This window comes from Bufo bufo, chromosome 4, assembly GCF_905171765.1.
Source record: "Bufo bufo chromosome 4, aBufBuf1.1, whole genome shotgun sequence".
Lineage (NCBI taxonomy): Eukaryota > Metazoa > Chordata > Amphibia > Anura > Bufonidae > Bufo > Bufo bufo.
Window position 1 is genome coordinate 117,209,030 of NC_053392.1, and position 18,810 is coordinate 117,227,839.

Consider the following 18,810-nt stretch of genomic DNA (forward strand, 5'->3'; position numbering starts at 1 on the left):
GAAGTGTTATTGACTCTAGTTTGATATCTACTACTGTTTGTGTATAGAGATTGCATGAGATTGTAGAACCATTGATTTCCACATATATTTTTTTACCACGGACAAAAACATTATGACTCTTTCTGTTTTATTTTTGGTAACAGAAACCAAATACAGAGGAGAATGTTCTGAGAAAGATCCCAGATGCAACCAGCGAGGAAAGTTCTCTATCCGGCTTTATTAAAAGTAAGGAGACGGCACAACAGGGACACCATGGTCAGCCATATCACAGGAAGGGCAGAGCACATTTAATTCCTCAAGTGCATAAAAATAATCCTGTCGATTGCTTACTTTGTAAATTTTTGTCCTTGAAGTACAGTTCAGTGACTAACAATAACATGAATCCCATGACTCTGAAAGTCAATGCTGCCCAACATACAATCTTTGGTGAAGGCTGGATGTTTTGTAATTAGTTTGGAACTAAGAACTAATTTTTTAAAAATGAATATTGCCTAAACACCCTAAACAACTATAGTCTTTAGGTGATCTGACAGCAATTTTCCTGCAGTGCCACCACAGGAGAAATGAAGCATTACCCATTGAAATCACAGATGTTTCGGGTCTTCCAGTGCAAGTTTCTTTATGGCCACTTTTTGCTATTTGTTAGAAGTCCTGAATAAGAAACTCCTAATTGCACAAATTGCCCTAAAAGGGAATTTCAAAATCAGATAAGCCCCGTTAAGGACATAAAGTACCATATACAATAGTTTCACAATGGGCCTTTTGTACTAAACCTGTTGCTGAGAAAAGGTTCACATTTCTTTCTGTTTTGGTTTATAAAATGAAAACTGAATAACTCAGGAAATACTTGGCCATGGAGTTAAAAATACAAACCACAGGAACATGTTTATTTCAGTAGGTAGCAGGAGATAAAAGGGTTGTCTGATTTGGACAATAATTTTTCATTAGAGGGTCCCTAAAACATAAGCTAATCTTCAGGAACTACAAGAATCAGCTCTCATAAGTAGAGGAACCTGGTACCAAGCGTTTGATTCCCGGCAGCACTGCCATAGGGGACATAAAGCATTACACAGTTCTCATTGAAATCAGTGGACTGTCCATGGACATGCTGGGTCCTCGTGAGGGAAAGATGCCCTTTGAGCTGCTCTATGATCTGGGTCCTAAAAGGGAGAACTCTTTAAAAACTATAATTTTCCAAATAGGTTGATGAAAAAAAGGGTTTCTAAAACAGAAAATCCCTTTAATTAAAACACCTACTCATTTTGAAGATGAAAAAAGGATCTGATGTCTATAGGGAATAATGTAGCAAAAAGACCAGCACTTCGCAGGATTTAAATCAGGAATTTGATTTATTGGTCACATATTATTATTTCATAGTGACGCGTTTCAGCACCAGTGTGCTTTCTTCAGACTATGTACAGACATCTCACATGGAATCTTTAAATAGACAAATGAAATACAGAGGAACTGACATCATCAGCAAAACCCCCCCCCCCCCCCCCCCTCATTGACGGTAATAGGCCATATAATGAGAAGTATATAGTGGGATGTTATCCAATTCATTTGGTAATCAACTCCGCTAGGAAAAAAGAAAATACTTTTATAACTACATACTTAATTAGTAAAGAGACAGGATACATCAAAGAAAACAAGACACATTGTATTCACGATTGAGGCCCCTGGGTTCCATTGTTTGTAAACAATGGATCCAGTAGGCCTCTCTCTTTAGTAACTATTTATTTCTGTCACCTCCACGACGGGGTAATGAAACACACTAGATATAATTTGATACCGTAGTTGTGCAATATTATGCTTTTTTTTCCGTGAAAATGAAGGGGAACTGGAAGCAATAAATTACCTTTTCTGATAGTAAACTTGTGTTTACTCAGTCTGTCCTTCATTCTCATTGAGGTTCCCCCACATATAATAATCCACATGGACACTTGAGAATGTAAACCACAAATCTACTATCACATGTAAATGTGCCCCTTATCGGAATCTTTTCACCTGAATGTGGGTGGGAGAAACATGAACCCTTAATGACACTTGAGCAATTTACACAGTTGAGACAGGGAAATGTACCTTGTCTAGGGGAAGACAAAGTGCTTTGTCTCATTTCTATTCTATTACTTCCCACATCAGCCCGAACTATTTTATCTCTAATGTTGTCGGCACGTTTATAACACATCATAGGTGGTCTCTGAAACTCACCTATCTGTGGGTAAGATTTAGATAAAATGTGCCAATGTTGATTGACAATAGTCCTCGGGCGTTGGGTCCATGGGTGGTATTTAACCACTAAAGGGATCCTTGTTTCCTTTTTATTTTTAGCCTCCTGTGTAATATCTACCCTATCTCGCTGTGCCTTCAATAACTCCAGGGGGTAACCTCTCTCTCTAAATTTATAAGTCATATAATCTAATCTTTTCTGACATGTATCAGTGTTACTTACAATACGTTTCACCCTTTGATATTGAGAATAGGGAATAGATTGTTTGATAGATGCTGGATGACTACTAGAGAAGGCTAGTAAACTGTTTCTGTCAGTGTTTTTAAGTGAATAAATCTGTCTGTATGTACCTTACCATCTGCCCCCTTGATCACCCAAGTATCTAAAAATGAGATCCTATCCATGTCATGGTGTACTGTAAATTTCAGCTCCTCCCAGATGGAATTTAGATACGTAATGAATTATTTTTCCTAGCGGAGTTGATTACCAAATGAATTGGATAACATCCCACTATATACTTCTCATTATATGGCCTATTACCGTCAATGAGGGGGAAGGGAGTTTTGCTGATGATGTCAGTTCCTCTGTATTTCATTTGTCTATTTAAAGATTCCATGTGAGATGTCTGTACATAGTCTAAAGAAAGCACACTGGTGCTGAAACGCGTCACTATGAAATAATAATATGTGACCAATAAATCGAATTCCTGATTGAAATCCTGCGAAGTGCCGGTCTTTTTGCTACATTGTTTCACTGGACGCCAATCGATTGACACGTGCACCGCAACTCTAACAAGGTAGTGCCGACCTGTCATCTATTGAATCTATGGGGAATAGTCATGACCATCAAGGATCATCATTGTTTATTATTATTTATTGAGCTAGTATATGGGCAGATTAAAGATGAGTTTACACGTCCCAATGTAACAGCCGAATGCTTCCTTCCCTACATGCTTCTTTATGTTACATGCCCATTTAACAGTATAGTAGAACCAGTAGAAGTATCCAGCTCATTGTCAGGTTTAAGGTGTGTTTACGATGTGTTTTGGGTTTTGCTGCTTCACACGTAAGGTTTATAGTCTGGCAGCAGATATGACGGGTTTTTTCCCAGAGCGTGGAAGCGATTAGCACAGAACAGGAAGGTGTAAAGTTCTACCACAAACTATGAATATGCTGGGATGCACAAAGCTTTCCCTTGTTTGCTGTATTGGCCATAACTTTTCCAAGAAATATTTGGCACTCTTCATAGTCAGTCACACAGCCGTTCAGGAACATTAATAAGAAGAATTTTGGCTAGAACATTCTTGAATATGCATCCAACTTGGCAACAATGGTCAGTGTGTGCTGACTGGTGTCCAGGAGTGTTTAGTTACAGGACAGGGGACATGCAATTATAATTAAGATAAAATGTAAGTGAATATGCTGAAAAGTGTAATAAGACTACAGGTCTCAGCATCCACTTGGCAGGTCAAAATGCATGAGTTATTTTACTCAGATGTCAGAACTTGACAGCTCAGTTTCCACTTGGCTGGAAGTACTATAAACAGATTTGTCATCCATTTAATAGGGTTTCTCCAGGACAAGCACTGATCTTGGGGATCCTACAGGACCCGGTAGCTCTGACATGTATTCAGTGTATTGTTCTTTTCCTGGGCAGTAAGCCAGTTTTACCTTAGAGACTTGCATGGAAGTGGCTGCCAAGGATCGGACATTCAATTATCGGTATTCAATCAAGAAACTTGACTAGTGTCAAGAAGTTGGGTGGGAGTCAAGACCCTATGACAGATTAGCCAGTTCTGGGGCAGTTGATTCCCGGCAGTTCATAACATTAGAACTGGAGATGGGAAACTACAGGTATGAGCAGTATATCTTCTAAACTGTGGTCCCCAGTGGTCAAAGAATGATCTTTATTTGCTGTATCGGAATGGAAAATGCCTTATTTACATCCAGCGGTTGAAAAGTTGTCTTGACATTAATACACAATCAAAATGCCAGCAACAGCTTTCCAGTGACTTCAATGTAAAAAAAAACCTCAAAATGTATTACCCTGGATCTGCAGTTTCTAGAAATATCCCATATATGGCCCTAGAGTGCTACTTGACTAAAATACCAGCCTCAGAACTGAAGGAGCACCTTGTGGATTATGGGGCCCCCATTTGTTTAGTTAGTTTTTCAGACACCATTTCAGGTTGCATAGGCCTTGAGGTGCTAAAACATAAGAACCACCTCCAAAAAGTCCTATTTTGGAAAGTACATCTCTAAAGTAATAAATATAGGGGTGTGTGACGAATACCACACCTCGTACATCTTGACGTCGCCTACGTCGAGCACACGAGGCGCGGTATGGTCATGGGTTACCAAAAACGTGACGTTACACCCTCCAGAGGAGCAGGTTAGATCCACTTGGTACAGTTTACACACACACCTCCTGTCCACGCAGGCACAGAGAGGCAACAAGCTGAGAGAGCCTTTTCACTGCCGCAGTGAAAACAGCGCTGTCTCAGCCTGGGAAATCTGCCACCAGCTTCTCATTTGGTATAAGCCCGGTCTGCTAACGGGATTATATAGGGTGATAAACCAACCCGCGGTAGCTTATAACTAGGCCAAAACACGGACGTGGGGATTCGTGATTTAGATACAAGATAGCACAAAATTAAATTATATATTTAATCGCCGTAAGGGCACACTAGATAACACAATATACACAGAGAATATATACAGTGGTCTGAGGTTACAGATACAGATTATTTGGGTACAACAGGGTTAAGCAGAGTAAAAGTCAGTTACCGGGTAAGATGAAAGTTCCTTTTGGTGGTGAGGTGTTCTTTGCTGCAGTCCACATGAAGGGCCGTGAGCTCTGCTAGTTCCTGGGTCCCTCTAAACACATTACACGATGTGACTCTTCTTCAGAAAAAGACACGCCCGCTTGCTGGCACAAGCCTTTTAACCTGTAGCCGGACCCTCCCCTCCCGGCCTCAGGGAGGGGTCCACTCCCCCTCTTCTGGGCTGGCAGGAAATGACCCACAAAACCCTTTAGGGTTCATAGCTCCAGACCAGAGGGTCACAGGGAGATGGTTCTGGGACCAACGGACCTGCCTGGGTTCCAGCTACAATTAGAGTCCAAACCTGGTACTGTTATGTGGTTTCTGTGGGGAGATATGGATATCTCCTTTCCCTGGCATGCCCCCAGCTAATAAAGCCCATGTACATCGTGGCCACCGGGACACAAATATGTCTCTGGTTTGCGCCTGCGATGGCCGGGCGATTCATAATCCCTTATGAAATGTAGGTGCCAACATGTCTGGATATCCTTGATCTTGGGAAGGGCTGATACCTCCTGCTGGGGGGTTTTCCTGCAGGATTTAGCTTGCGTCCAAACTGGTGGATGGAGGTGTGACATTCTCCACCTGGGGCCTCCTTGAAGCCTGGAACCCTGGGGCTTTCTTCCTTGCCAGCTGATACTCAGATGGCTGGGGGGTGGAAACCTAATTTGCATGTACACTGATGAACATGCCAAGAGGTGAATCAAATGACAATCAGGGCTGGGGCTTTGAAGCAGGGCCCTCCTGTGGAGTTCACTACCTCTGCTATCTGTCAGCAAATGGGGGTGTGAGGACATGGCTGACAGTAAATATTAATCCATATTCCTCACAGGGTGCAATGAGCATTTTCACCCCACAGGTGTTTCATAGAATTTATTACAATTGGGGCATGAAAATAAGAAAATTACATGTTAATAATATGTAGTTTTAGCTCAAAATTTTGCAAATTTTTTATTCCATTTGGCTTTTGAAACCCAGATTTTACTGGAATTGGTTTGGGCACCATGTCAAACATGCAGCACCCCTGATGTACCAGTACAGTGGAAACCCCAAGAAATAACCCAATTGTTGAAACTACATCCTCCAAGGAATTTAGCTAGGGGTCTAGTGATGGTTTTGACCCCACCAGTGTTTTATAGACTTTATTAACATCGGACTGTGGAAATAAACAAATTAACAATTTTTACAACACTACGTTGCTTTTTTTCAATTTGAACCCTTGTCAAATTTTTCAAACAGCACCAAATAATAGGTAGTTACATAGTTAATATGATTGAAAAAAGACATAAGTCCATCAAGTTCAACCAAAGAATAGGTGGGGACATAATTTTCCCTGAGTACAGAAATACCCCAATGGCTTTTTGTGATGATAAATTGCTGTCTGGGGACACGGCAATGCTAAGAGCCATACCTTTTTTTATTTGCTGTGTGAGGGCTAATGTTTTTGCAGACATGTAGTTTTTATTGATACCATTTTGAGGTACATTTGGCTTTTTGATGGCTTTTTATCTAATTTTTTGGGAGGTGGGTAAAAATTGCAATTCTGTCACTTTTATTTTTATGGGGTTCACCATGTGGTATATGTGATATAACTTTATTCCGCGGTCAATATGATTATGGCGACACCACATTTATATATATTTTTTTTTCATGTTTTGCTACTTTTACATCATAAAATCACTTTTTATTAAAAAATTTGTTATATTTTGCATCACCATATACTAACAATCATAACTTTTTTATTTTTCTGTCAACGTAGTTGTCTGGGGGGTTATTTTTTGCACAATGGACTGTAGTTTTTTTTGTACCATTTTGGGGTACATATGACTTTTTGATAGCTTTTTATTTTTTGGGAGGTGAAGTAGTCTAAAATTCTGTTTATATAGTTTTTTTTCATGTTTTACTATTTATGCATCATAAAATCACTTTTTTCAATTAATATTTTATTTTGCATTGCCATATCTAAGACCCATAACTTTTTAACAAGGCCTGGTAGACTTCAGTACATGGCAGGCCTGGAGGTCTTTGTAAGGCCTCTAGCTTGACAGCAATCATTGATTGCTTGACAAGCAATCATTGGGACCCTGTGATTGCATTGCAGGGGCTGGATGGAGGAGAGAGGGACATTGCTCCTTCTGTAAACTCTGTAGATGTTTTGATCTCTATTAACGGTGGCATCTAAGCAGTTGAATGGTCAGGATCGTGCCAGCACTGATCTCGGCCTTTGTAGCAGAGTGTCAGCTGTATGTTACAGATGACACCTGCTGCTGATGGCAGCGTCCCAGTTACCTGAGCTGCTACCATCTTCATACTGTAAATACATGGCATGGTGCACAAATGTAATGCTTGCCATGCCGTATATTTACGGCATGGAGCGGGAAGGAGTTAAAGCAGATTTAATGGTGGTTTCCCATAGAAGTCAATGGGAAAAGGGTAACATACATTGATGAGTAGATGGTATATCTGAAGTGTATTTGGCAGTGTTTCCATCAACAAAATAGACCTGTTTTCCACTACTTATTTTGCTACTGATATCTGACAGTGATATTTCTGTTGTGGATTTTGCTGTGTGGGACTAGCCTTTATCATCCAGCACTAACCATGGTGATAAATCTGGTGCACCTTTAGACTGTCTAGTATAAATGTTATTTCATACCAGCCAATACACAGGCAATTATCGGGAACAAACCATTGTTAAGCCAAGGTTATAGCTGCATTACAGCAATCATCCCCATACTGGTTCATTGTTTGACGGCAGCACATCTCTTTTTACAGAAGGCCATCTGCTACCAGCAAAGAATGATTTTTGTGCCAAATAAAAGATGCGCTCAGCCAGCGAATGAACAGCGGCACCTTTTTAAGTGGCCATTATTGAGAACAATTGTACCTACAAACACTTGTTCCCAATAATTGCTCTGATGCTTGGCCCATGTAAAATGGCCTTTCATTTACATTTTTAAAAAGGGATGGTTATTTTTGAATAGGGATCTGCTGCCCAGAAACAATGAAGAGGAGTACCATAAAGAGGAGATGATTGTAGCATCTAAATGCAGCTCTCACCTCTGCTAACGAGCATACATTTAGTTCATTCCTGATAATTGCCTCTGCATCGGCCCCTGTAAAGGAGCCTTTAGACTGTATTACCATATTATGGTGGAGATAAGTTTGTTTTATTGATTAGTCTACTAGGTATACAGTATGTCTGACGTGTCTATGGTTAAACTATATTCATCTACAATTTATACTTGCATCTTTTAGTTATAAATGTTTGTTTCCTATCTCTGCAGAGTTCCCACAATACTTTGCGCGACTGCTGATGAATCCACTGTTTTTGATCCTGGTCCTTTCTCAGTGTAGTTTCTCATCAGTCATTGCTGCTCTATCTACCTTCCTCAACAAATATCTAGAGAAGGAATATGGAACCACCACTTCATATGCCAACTTTCTTATTGGTATGTGATTCTTCTGATGATATTCTAATCCCTACTCAAAAAAGTACATGGATCCGCACCACAGAATATCAACATGTTGCAAATAAATCTCATGACTTTAAGACTTTCTAATATTCTTCAAGATCTTTGTCCTTTCTTGCCCTGTGTCCAGCTGACAGTATGCTCTTGCTGTCAGGATCTTGGGAAACTTTTCACATATTGTCTTATAAATCTAAAATATGCAGTGTGGAAATGCAGGTCCTTTTCAAGAAAGTTTATTCAAGTGAAATGATAGTCTACAGAACCATTATTTTGTAGTCTAGAATGCCAGAATAGGAAAGTAACAAGTACTTATCTAATAATTTCCACATTTTCTGAAGGCAGATGTTGCTGGGCTCGGATGTGCAGGTAGGAGTGTGCCAGGGAATACAGTAAAAACGGGAGACATTAATTCCTTAAGGTGAATGTTCCCCCTTGATCACCAATTTTTTAAGCTAAATAAGTACCAAATTCTGAGAAGATTAATTTCCTAACTGTACAGCACTTACACTCACAGTATCATGTGATAAAATTATGGTTGCCTGCAGCCTCCACTAGAGGGAACTTGGGAGCTTACAGCATACTGTTCATACATTGAACTCCATAAATATCTACGCAGTAAGCTCACAAGTGCCCTCCAAGGGTGGCCACTAGAACTGTGATGGCTAACCTCCGACACTCAAACTGTGGTAAAACTACGACTCCGAAGATGCACACTTGCTTGGCTGTTCTCAGAACTCCATAGAAATGAATGGAGCATGCTGGGAGTTTCACCACAGCTGGAGTGCCGGAGGTTAAGACATCACTGCACTAGAACATTTCATTGCCGATAAATTGGAGCTTCGTATCAGAGATACTGGGCTTCAACCCATTTAAAAACCGATTATAAAAGTAATCAGAATAGAATGTTGGACCTAAAATGACAAGGTGTAAGAAAGTGGACATTCAGTTAAAGAACCTATTTTAGGAAATATTCCACTAAAAGCAGTTTGCAATAAAAAAAATCATTTTTGCATCACTGCACCATGTTAACCAGATTTCTAACAAACCTGGTGGAATTACCAAACCAGCCCTTGGGTTCTTATAGCTGTACATTGGTGCTCTAGTTCTTCCTGAATGTGACCAAGGCTAGATAGTACTGTTAGTTCTAGGACCTACTAAGGACTTCTGGAATTCAAGCAGATTTGTTCATTAGGCTAAACATAGCTAATGAACATTGTAACTGAGGGTTATTAGAACCCTACACATACGGTAATATTATTGCATCTTTACAATAATGCAGATATATGGTAGTATGGTAGTCTTGTCTGTTTTGTACTACCTTCCCTGAAACTAATACCTCCCTGTGAGCGTGAAACAGACACTAGCAGATGCAGCAATACCGTGGGTATTTTGTTGATTGCAATTCTTCAGTAGACTATTGCTAGGATGAGTGCGCAGAGTGCTGTGATAGTGATTTACTATGTTTACTTACAGCGGTCTGATTGATATACAGAAATGCAAAAAAGTTATTTTATTGACCAACAAGTGGTCGCAACGTTTCAGCTCAACATGCTAGAAAAAAGGCTCTAATGTTGAGCTGAAATGTTGCGACCATTTGTTGGCGAATAAAATAACCTTTTTACTCATTTATGGTGATTTAGCATTTTTGTATATTAGGGTCCTGGAGTCAAGCTCCCTGGGGCGCGCACCCCTATTTTTAAAACATTTTCTGGCGCTGCAATTTCTGCATTTATTTTCTGTTTTCTGTAAGTTATCTGATATACATATAACCAATGTATCTTGTATATACAGGTGCTGTGAACTTGCCAGCTGCTGCTCTAGGGATGCTAATCGGAGGAATCATAATGAAGAAGTTTTGTTTTTCTGCCAAAGTCATTCCTCGCTTTGCGTTGGTGGTTCTGTTTACCTCAGTTCTGCTCTGCATACCTCTTTTCTTCATGGGCTGCTCAACACAGAAGCTGGGAAGCTTTAGTGGCAGGTACAATAGTCTAGTTGTGCCATTTATTGGCCATGTTACTTAAAGTGGACCTGCCTCCTCTGCTGATATGTGTCAGTAACTACTCTTATTCTTCATAAAATGACAATTCTAGAGGACCTTCTCCCATAATGTTGTGTGGTGCTGTTCCTGTTATTCCCAAATATTTATTAATAAACTGGGTGTTTCCTTTTTCCCTGTCAAAGAGAGGAACAGCACAAGACAGAGTAATAAGAAAAGATACTCCAAAACTGATCTTTCATGATGAATACAAGTACTAAAGCAGACATGTCAGAAGAGGTGACAGGTTCTCATGGTACAGCAGATTCCATTGAGACTTCAAAAAACATGATGAGGTTAATAAATTTAATGTATGATTGTAGAGGAACTGATTAGAGTGCACTTCATAACTGGTAATAACTACATAAAGCAATCATTGTGTGGTCACTTTAAGAGAACATGCCTCGATTATGCTGTGAAATATGATAGCTGACCCAAAAAGCACAACTTGACACCTTTTAGAGGATATTTGTCTCCTATGTAAACATTGTAAATTATATTTATGAGGTAGATGAATTCCTCTTCAACTATTTGTTCAAATACCAAACACGCCTCAGAATATTTGGCAGATACAACCTAACATGCTTGACCTTGAGAATTAAACAATTTTATTCCATGCAATTTTCCATATCTTCGAAGGATATACTTATTGACTACATGTCAGTCAGCTGTCCACTATTATAAATCGGTCATGGCTGTGGCTTTGAGAATGTGGTCCAACTGAAATATTGTGATTTTTTGCAGTACAAACATGACTTGTATTGAGAGATGTGGTTGCCCAGAACACGCTTTCAACCCAGTATGTGGGTCTGATGGAGTGGAATACTTGTCTCCCTGCCGTGCCGGATGTAGAGCGTTCAGTGCTTCTTCATCGGTGAGTAAGCGACAGAGCTGTTTGTATGGAAGTTTTAAAATGTCAGTTGGTTTTGGTGCCAAGATGATTTGTCTGATATGCAAGGCCAGATTATTGAAAAGGCAAAAATGGCAAGTTACTTGGGGTCTCTACCACCTAGAGGTGTCCACCACGGTTCCTACAATTTTTTTTTCTGTTTTTGAAGTGCAATGTCCCATCTACATGAACCGATAAGACTACATTCAAATCTCCAGCAGGTAAATCCAGTAGTCTATTACGGCAGAGGAACAGATTATCAGAGTTATCGTATCTGGCATAGCTGGACACTGCTCCACACCACGGCATTTCACAAACGCTGGCTTTCTGCCAGACAGAGTCGACATTTATACTGGAAACCCTCTGGATATCTGTAGGATCCCATTATAGTCAATGGGGATCAGGCGGTGTGTGGCAGTGTCCGGCTATGCTGGATACAGTAACTCCAGTAGTCTGGTCCTCTGGTGAAATAGACTAGCAAATTCACCTGCTGGAGATTTGAACATAGCCTAACCAGAAAAGATCCAGGGGTCAAACATCCATGTTAAAAGTAGCCACCATATACCTCATATACAAAATACAACATGCCAAATCCTTTTCCTATCAATAGCAGACATTGAAGGACACTTTTGCTGCACCCTGTAAAGTAGAGACTGTTCGTGTATCCTGTTAATGATCTAACGATCAAAGATCTAATGTTTAGTCCTAACCTAGCAATACATTATATGACTGGATAAGGGACAGCTACATAGTTTTTTTTGGCCAGATGCTCCTGCCAATAGCCATGCTTATAAGACAGAATGTATTCTTGTCAGTCGTCTGCAGGACTATTCATATTTCTAGAATTTGGTAAATTTATGGCTATACTTAGAGATACATCCTCTGTTGATGGTCACATAGCATCACATAAATTGTCAAAGTGTTCCTTCATTATATATCATGTTTGCATGTACTGTAGGTACGGATGTTCTTATAACAAATTTATGGACCGTCCATCAAATCTTTTAATCTATGCCAAGCATTTAAAGAATTGTGATTTATTTTAGAGACCTAGATTTAAAGATAAACTAGAGTCATCACAGGGTTTCCTACTTTATTGAAGTATTTTGTTTTCTAATTTAATTTAGGTCTATACAAACTGCTCATGCATCATTGATAGTTCCCATGGGGGCACAGCACAATCTGGGTCCTGCCCTATCAGCTGCACCCACCTCTTGCTTCCTGTAATGTTCCTCATCTCATTTGCTGGACTTGTTGCCTGCCTGTCCCATAATCCCCTTTACATGATGGTGTTAAGGTATGTAGGATGATAGAGGACATTATTGGTACTGATGATTGAGTACAACCCACTTCATTTTGTCTTTTCTCTTTCTAGGGTAGTACCTCAGGATGAGAAATCATTTGCAATTGGAGTTCAGTTTCTTCTTATGAGACTTTTAGGTGAGTTATTGAGAAAAAGGAAGTAAGCAAAGTTAAAGAGGTTATCTGACTCTTTGTAACTCCGGATAGGTCATCTGCATCTGATCGATGGGGTCTCACACCCAGGACCCCTGCTGATCAGCTGTTTGACAAGACCCTGGTGCTCCTGCCTAGGCGAAGTGACGAATGGTCATGATGTCACTGTCCTAGGGTAAACAGAGAGAAGGCCACAGCACTCACAGGAGCACCGGGGCCTTCTCAAACAGCTGATCAATGGGGGTCCCGGCTATCAACCTCCACTGATTAGACAGATAATCAGTTACAAAGGGTCAGATAACCCCTTTAAGTCTTCTTTCACAGAACCGTCACTAGGCCAGCACTTTTAGGTTTTACATGTAGATACCATATGGACCTGGATATCGTAGACAGTGGTCAGTTCCATGATCAGGAACATACTCTATGAGCGTAGAAGAAGCCAGTTTCTCATTCCTTATACAAGTATTCCCACAATTGACATTTATGAGCTATCCACCAGATAGGTGATAAATGTCTGATTCATCCTAATGCTGGTACCCTAATACCCTAATCACTAGAGCAGGGGTCCTAAGCCCCCATTTCTCCTAAATGCACTACTGCAGTGAGTCAAGCATGCAGTCTGGCCCTTCATTCACAGTCTATGGGACTGACAGAGATAAGCTGCATGCTTATTCAAACTCATTCCAGTGAATGGTGAGGGTCCCAGATATCACATTTACCACCTAGGCTGTGGATAGGTGATAAATGTCGATTATGGAAATACTAAGAAGCTACTGCAGGAGGAATGAGAACCCCATGGCAAAATCAGCTGTTTGTGCTGGGTCTTGGGAGCTGGATCAGCTGATTGTCAGAGCGGCATTCAAATTAAATTGGTTGACTGTGATCAGACAACCCCTTTAATAAACTATGCAAAAGAAAAAAAATACTGAGCAAAGATACCTTGCCCTGCAATGGAGAAATAGAGCCTTGACATTCTTGAAGCATATTCTTCACTTTCTGAATGATGATAATACACTGTAAACTTCCTATTTATACTCCTAAACATTGAAGACCTCAAGAGATCCTCTGAGGATAGGCACTTGGGACTTCACTAGTTGGACAGATGTGTGTCCATCTATGGACAACCTAAAGCCACCCATACACCATTAGATTATGATCGGGCACAAAACAATAAAGGAGATTTACTAAGTAATAATGAAGTGGAAATCTGACAAAAATGTGCTGTAAAGTGGTATACCATGTGCCCTATTTATCAAAACTGTCTACAAGAAAAGTCGCATTTGTTGCCAATAACAGCCAACCAGAGCTCTGCTTTCATGTCTTACACTGCTCTGGTAAAATGAAAGCTGAGCTGTGATTGGTTGCTACGGGCAGCAAAGACAGCTTTTCTTTTAGAGAGTTTCTATAATTGTGCCTCAAAGTGTTTTAGACATTTTTTATAACTTCCTCAACAATTTTGAACATTGGCTAGGAAATATGGCATATATAACAGTTATATAGTTCAATAGATTAATTCATAGCATGCCATGTGGTGGCATAAGGAAGTTGTGTGCCATTCTTAAACATTTGACAGTTTCCATCCAACTTGCATAATTTAAAGGGTCACTGGGTTTTCAGAAATGTCATAGAGACATATGAAAAGTTTTGATTGGTGAGCGTGCCTAATCACTTGAACAAGGAGAGTGAAGTGCTCGTATATTACGCTCTCTCCTTGCGGCAGGTCATGAAGTGAGACAGACCTAATAGAAAGTCTATGGGCTTGTCTCGGGCGCTTCTGTCTCCTCATTCAGCACTCTCACACCCACCAATCAAAACTTTTCTATGACGTATAAAAAGTTTTCAGAAAACTCAGGGACCCTTTAAACCTATCAGTGAAATATCTTATCATGCTCTTCACTCATAGTTTCAGCCAACGAATGGCCAATATAATCTAACAAAATTGCTTAGTTGTCGAGCGATGATCAGTTTTTTGGGGGTAATATATCTCCTTATGAAGAGTTGAAATAGTTAAAATTGACTTTTATCTAAAGCTTTAAAAGTAAAATAATGCTTCATTCTATATCTACTCCAAGAGATCAGATCAGGTGTCATGTCTAACTTTCTCTCTTTGTCTCAGCATGGCTTCCAGCCCCAGCCATCTTCGGACTTGTCATTGATTCCACCTGTATACAGTGGTCTTCATCTTGCAGCCAGAAAAGAGGAGCATGTCGATATTATGATAATGATCTTCTTAGGAACAGGTACTTAATATCTCGGTATTCAATGTTTATTAGCTTGCCCATCAAGTACAGTGAGTTCATGCAGCCTGGTGGTTCAGTGGTTAGGACTGGTGCCATGCAGCACTGGGGACCCGAGTCTGAAAACAATATGGGTCAAATCTGGAGTTTGGACTCCTTGTGCATGGGTGCAATTCCTCTTTAATTCAGAATCCAAGCCACTTGATTACACTGGATTATTTGAGGGCACAGTTGAAATTTTTGTTAGAAATTTTGAGCAAGTTTAAGATTTAGTATCATTATGCAGATACAATGCTACAACTACTGTAAATCCCTTGTGAAGCTTGAAAGATCCAATGCCACAAAGCTATACAACATTCATATCCAAAGTATTATGTCTCCTCCGAAACATACAAACATTTAAAGGGCTTGTCTCATTAAGACTTTGGCTTCACTAACCCTCAACAATAGGTTATTTCGTTGGATAAAGCCACATCTGGCCAAATTTACCATGTGGCCACCTGGAGCATTATGTGCTGGCCATTCAAAAAAGGCTTATCAGGTAGAATGCGTGAATGGACTGGGTCCATCAGACCTCTGTTCTAATTCAAAGGGGGTCCTGTGACATTCTTATGCCTCAAAGGGTTTTCACAGACCCCAAAAATGTGAGATAACAGCAGGGATTGTTATAAAATAACAAAAGACTTACTCACTGATCAGCTGTCCCTCCTTTCCAGCACTGCCGCTCCAGGGCTGTCTGCTGGTCTTTTTTACGGTTCTTCTGTGATCATTATAACCAATCACTGGCCTTAGTGGTCACGTCTTGTAGTTGGGGATGTCACTGCCACAGTTCTGGTCTCTCTGCAATGATGATGTCCCTGAGTACCCCAGATAACCGCTGAGGCCCGTGTTTGGCTGCAGTGATCATGGTGCATCAAAACAAAGACTGGTAGGCATCACCAGAGTAGCAGCACTGAAACAGAGGGGGACCAGACAGGTGAATAAGTCTTCTTTTTTCCTTTTTTGCTGCGGTTATCTAACATTTATGGGATATTGGGAAACCGCCTAATCGGGCATATTGATAGGTGTTATCTGTTACAGGCAAGAGAAGCTAAAATAACATTAATACTGTCCTACTGCCGTCTCTGCAATGGCTAGTACTAGTGATGAAGCAGCAGTTCTACCACTGGGGCTTCTACACACATCACCAGCCATTCAAAGACTTAGGGCTCTTTCACACCTGCGTTATTGTCTTCCGGCATAGAGTTCCGTCGTCGGGGCTCTATGCTGGAAGAATCCTGATCAGGATTATCCTAATGCATTCTGAATGGAGAGTAATCCGTTCAGGATGCATCAGGATGTCTTCAGTTCCGGTACGGAACGTTTGTTGGCCGGAGAAAATACCGCAGCATGCTGCGCTTTTTGCTCCGGCCAAAAATCCGGAACACTTGCCGCAAGGCCGGATCCGGAATTAATGCCCATTGGAAGGCATTGATCCAGATCCGGCCTTAAGCTAAACGTCGTTTCGGCGCATTGCCGGAGCCGACATTTAGCTTTTTCAGAGTGGTTACCATGGCTGCCGGGACGCTAAAGTCCTGACAGCCATGGTAAGTGTAGCGGGGAGCGGGGAAGCAGTGTACTTACCGTCCGTGCGGCTCCCCGGGCGCTCCAGAGTGACGTCAGGGCGCCCCAAGCGCATGGATCACGTGATCGCATGGATCACGTCATCCATGCGCATGGGGCGCTCTGACGTCATTCTGGAGCGCCCCGGGAGCCGCACGGACTGTAAGTATACCGCTCCCCCGCTCCCCGCTCCTACTATGGCAACCAGGACTTTAATAGCGTCCTGGGTGCCATAGTAACACTGAAAGCATTTGGAAGACGGTTCCGTCTTCAAATGCTTTCAGTACACTTGCGTTTTTCCGGATCCGGAGTGTAATTCCGGCAAGTGGAGTACACGCCGGATCCGGACAACGCAAGTGTGAAAGAGGCCTTATATTAGCAATGTAATGTGAGCACCTTCATGCCTCCGAATGTAGCGGGAAGTCATAAAATGATAACATGTATTATAACATAATACTATGGGTTAGGATGCACTAACGATCCTCTCTCCATAGGTACCTTGGTCTCCAGATGGGATACAAGGGCTTGGGGATCCTACTGCTTAGCTGCATTGCCTGGAAGGTAACGAAGAGCAGAGAATACAATTTACAAGAGAAGAATTCTGGCATGGCATAGCTTCTCTCCTCCACAGCTCAGCTGCTGGACTAAAGCCTTTTGACTTTCCTTGAAAACTGTATTCCTCAGGGGCCAGACACTGTAAGCTCTGCCAGAGCCCCTCCTAGCCGTGCAAATCACATAGCTGAGTTTCTGATCAGCAGGGCAGGACCTAAAAAGACAGGAAAATCCAAACAGGACAAGACGGGAGTGCTGTTCTTCTGCTCAGTACACATGATATGGTGGGAAGAATGCACGGATGAACATATAAAATTGCACTCACATTCACAAGTATATATATTATCACTCTACCATCCTAATCCTGCTGCTGTACATAGAAGGAACCATGGTTCTGGAACCTGGAAGTGGAAGGATGGACTCATATCAGACTGAAGAATGGATGCTCTGGGTAGCAAAAGAAAAAACTCACTTATTTCTTAAACTTTATTTAATCTGCCATTGACGCAAACATTTTTCCTGCAGGTTTTGAGTCTTTGAGGTTCCAACATGGATACATCAGTCTAGAATAATGCTATTCTATAACTGCAGGTCTTCAGTATCCAGATATCTCAACTACAAAGCTGAACTATTGGGCTGTAAAAATGTAAAATGAAGGGCTCTAGTCAGGGAATTATGAAAGACAAATGTCTCGTACAGTTCTTCATCGGCCAGTGGAGTGAGGGTTTTCTCCGTCAGTATAGTCTTGCAGACTGCAGGAAGGACTCTTAGGACTTTTTCACACGGGCGTCACGGATTTTGTCCGGATGCATTGCGGGTGCATTGCAGCAAACCATGCGCGAGTAGGCTTGAAATTTCAGTCAGTTTTGTCTGCGATTGCGTTCCGTTGTTCAGTTTTTTCCGCGCGAGTGCAATGCGTTTTGCACGCGTGTGATAAAAGACTGAATGTGGTACCCAGACCCGAATCCGGACTTCTTCACTGAAGTTTGGGTTTGGGTTAGGTGTTCTGTTGATTTTATTATTTTCCCTTCTAACATGGTTATAAGAGAAAATAATAGCATTCTTAATACAGAATGCTAACTAAAATGTCCATTGAGGGGTTAAAAAATAAAAAAAATAAACTGACCTCATCCACTTGATAGTGCACCCGGTATCGTCTTCTTTCTTCTTCCTGCAGGACCTGCAAAAGGACCTTCGATGACGTCATTGCACTCACCACGTGGTGACGTCAGCGCAGGTCCTGCTGAATGAAGATAGAAGGACCTTGCTTGTGGATGCTATGCGATTTTGACGCAGCCCCATTAATTTCTATGGGGCCTGTGTTGCGTGAAATATATAGACCCTGCTGCGATTTTCACGCAACGCACAAGTGCTGCGTGAAAAACAACGCTCATGTACACAGCCCCATTGAAATGAATGGGTCAGGATTCAGTGCGGGTGCAATGCGTTCACGTCACGCATTGCATCCGTGCGGAATACTCGCCCGTGTGAAAGGGGCCTTAGAATACTGCTGTAG

At 41.3% G+C, this 18,810-nt stretch overlaps 1 protein-coding gene across 1 annotated transcript in view; it reads left to right on the top strand.

Annotated features, from left to right (window-relative positions):
• Positions 1-18,263, top strand: part of SLCO2A1 (solute carrier organic anion transporter family member 2A1) — a 43,361-nt gene extending 25,098 nt beyond the window's left edge. The window contains exons 7-14 of the mRNA XM_040427698.1: positions 144-225; positions 8,339-8,503; positions 10,316-10,502; positions 11,304-11,433; positions 12,576-12,745; positions 12,824-12,888; positions 15,020-15,143; positions 17,237-18,263. Coding sequence (XP_040283632.1) covers positions 144-225; positions 8,339-8,503; positions 10,316-10,502; positions 11,304-11,433; positions 12,576-12,745; positions 12,824-12,888; positions 15,020-15,143; positions 17,237-17,357 — 1,044 coding nt within the window. The 3' untranslated portion in view covers positions 17,358-18,263. The remainder of the gene's footprint in view (positions 1-143; positions 226-8,338; positions 8,504-10,315; positions 10,503-11,303; positions 11,434-12,575; positions 12,746-12,823; positions 12,889-15,019; positions 15,144-17,236) is intronic.
• The last annotated feature ends 547 nt before the right edge of the window (positions 18,264-18,810 follow it).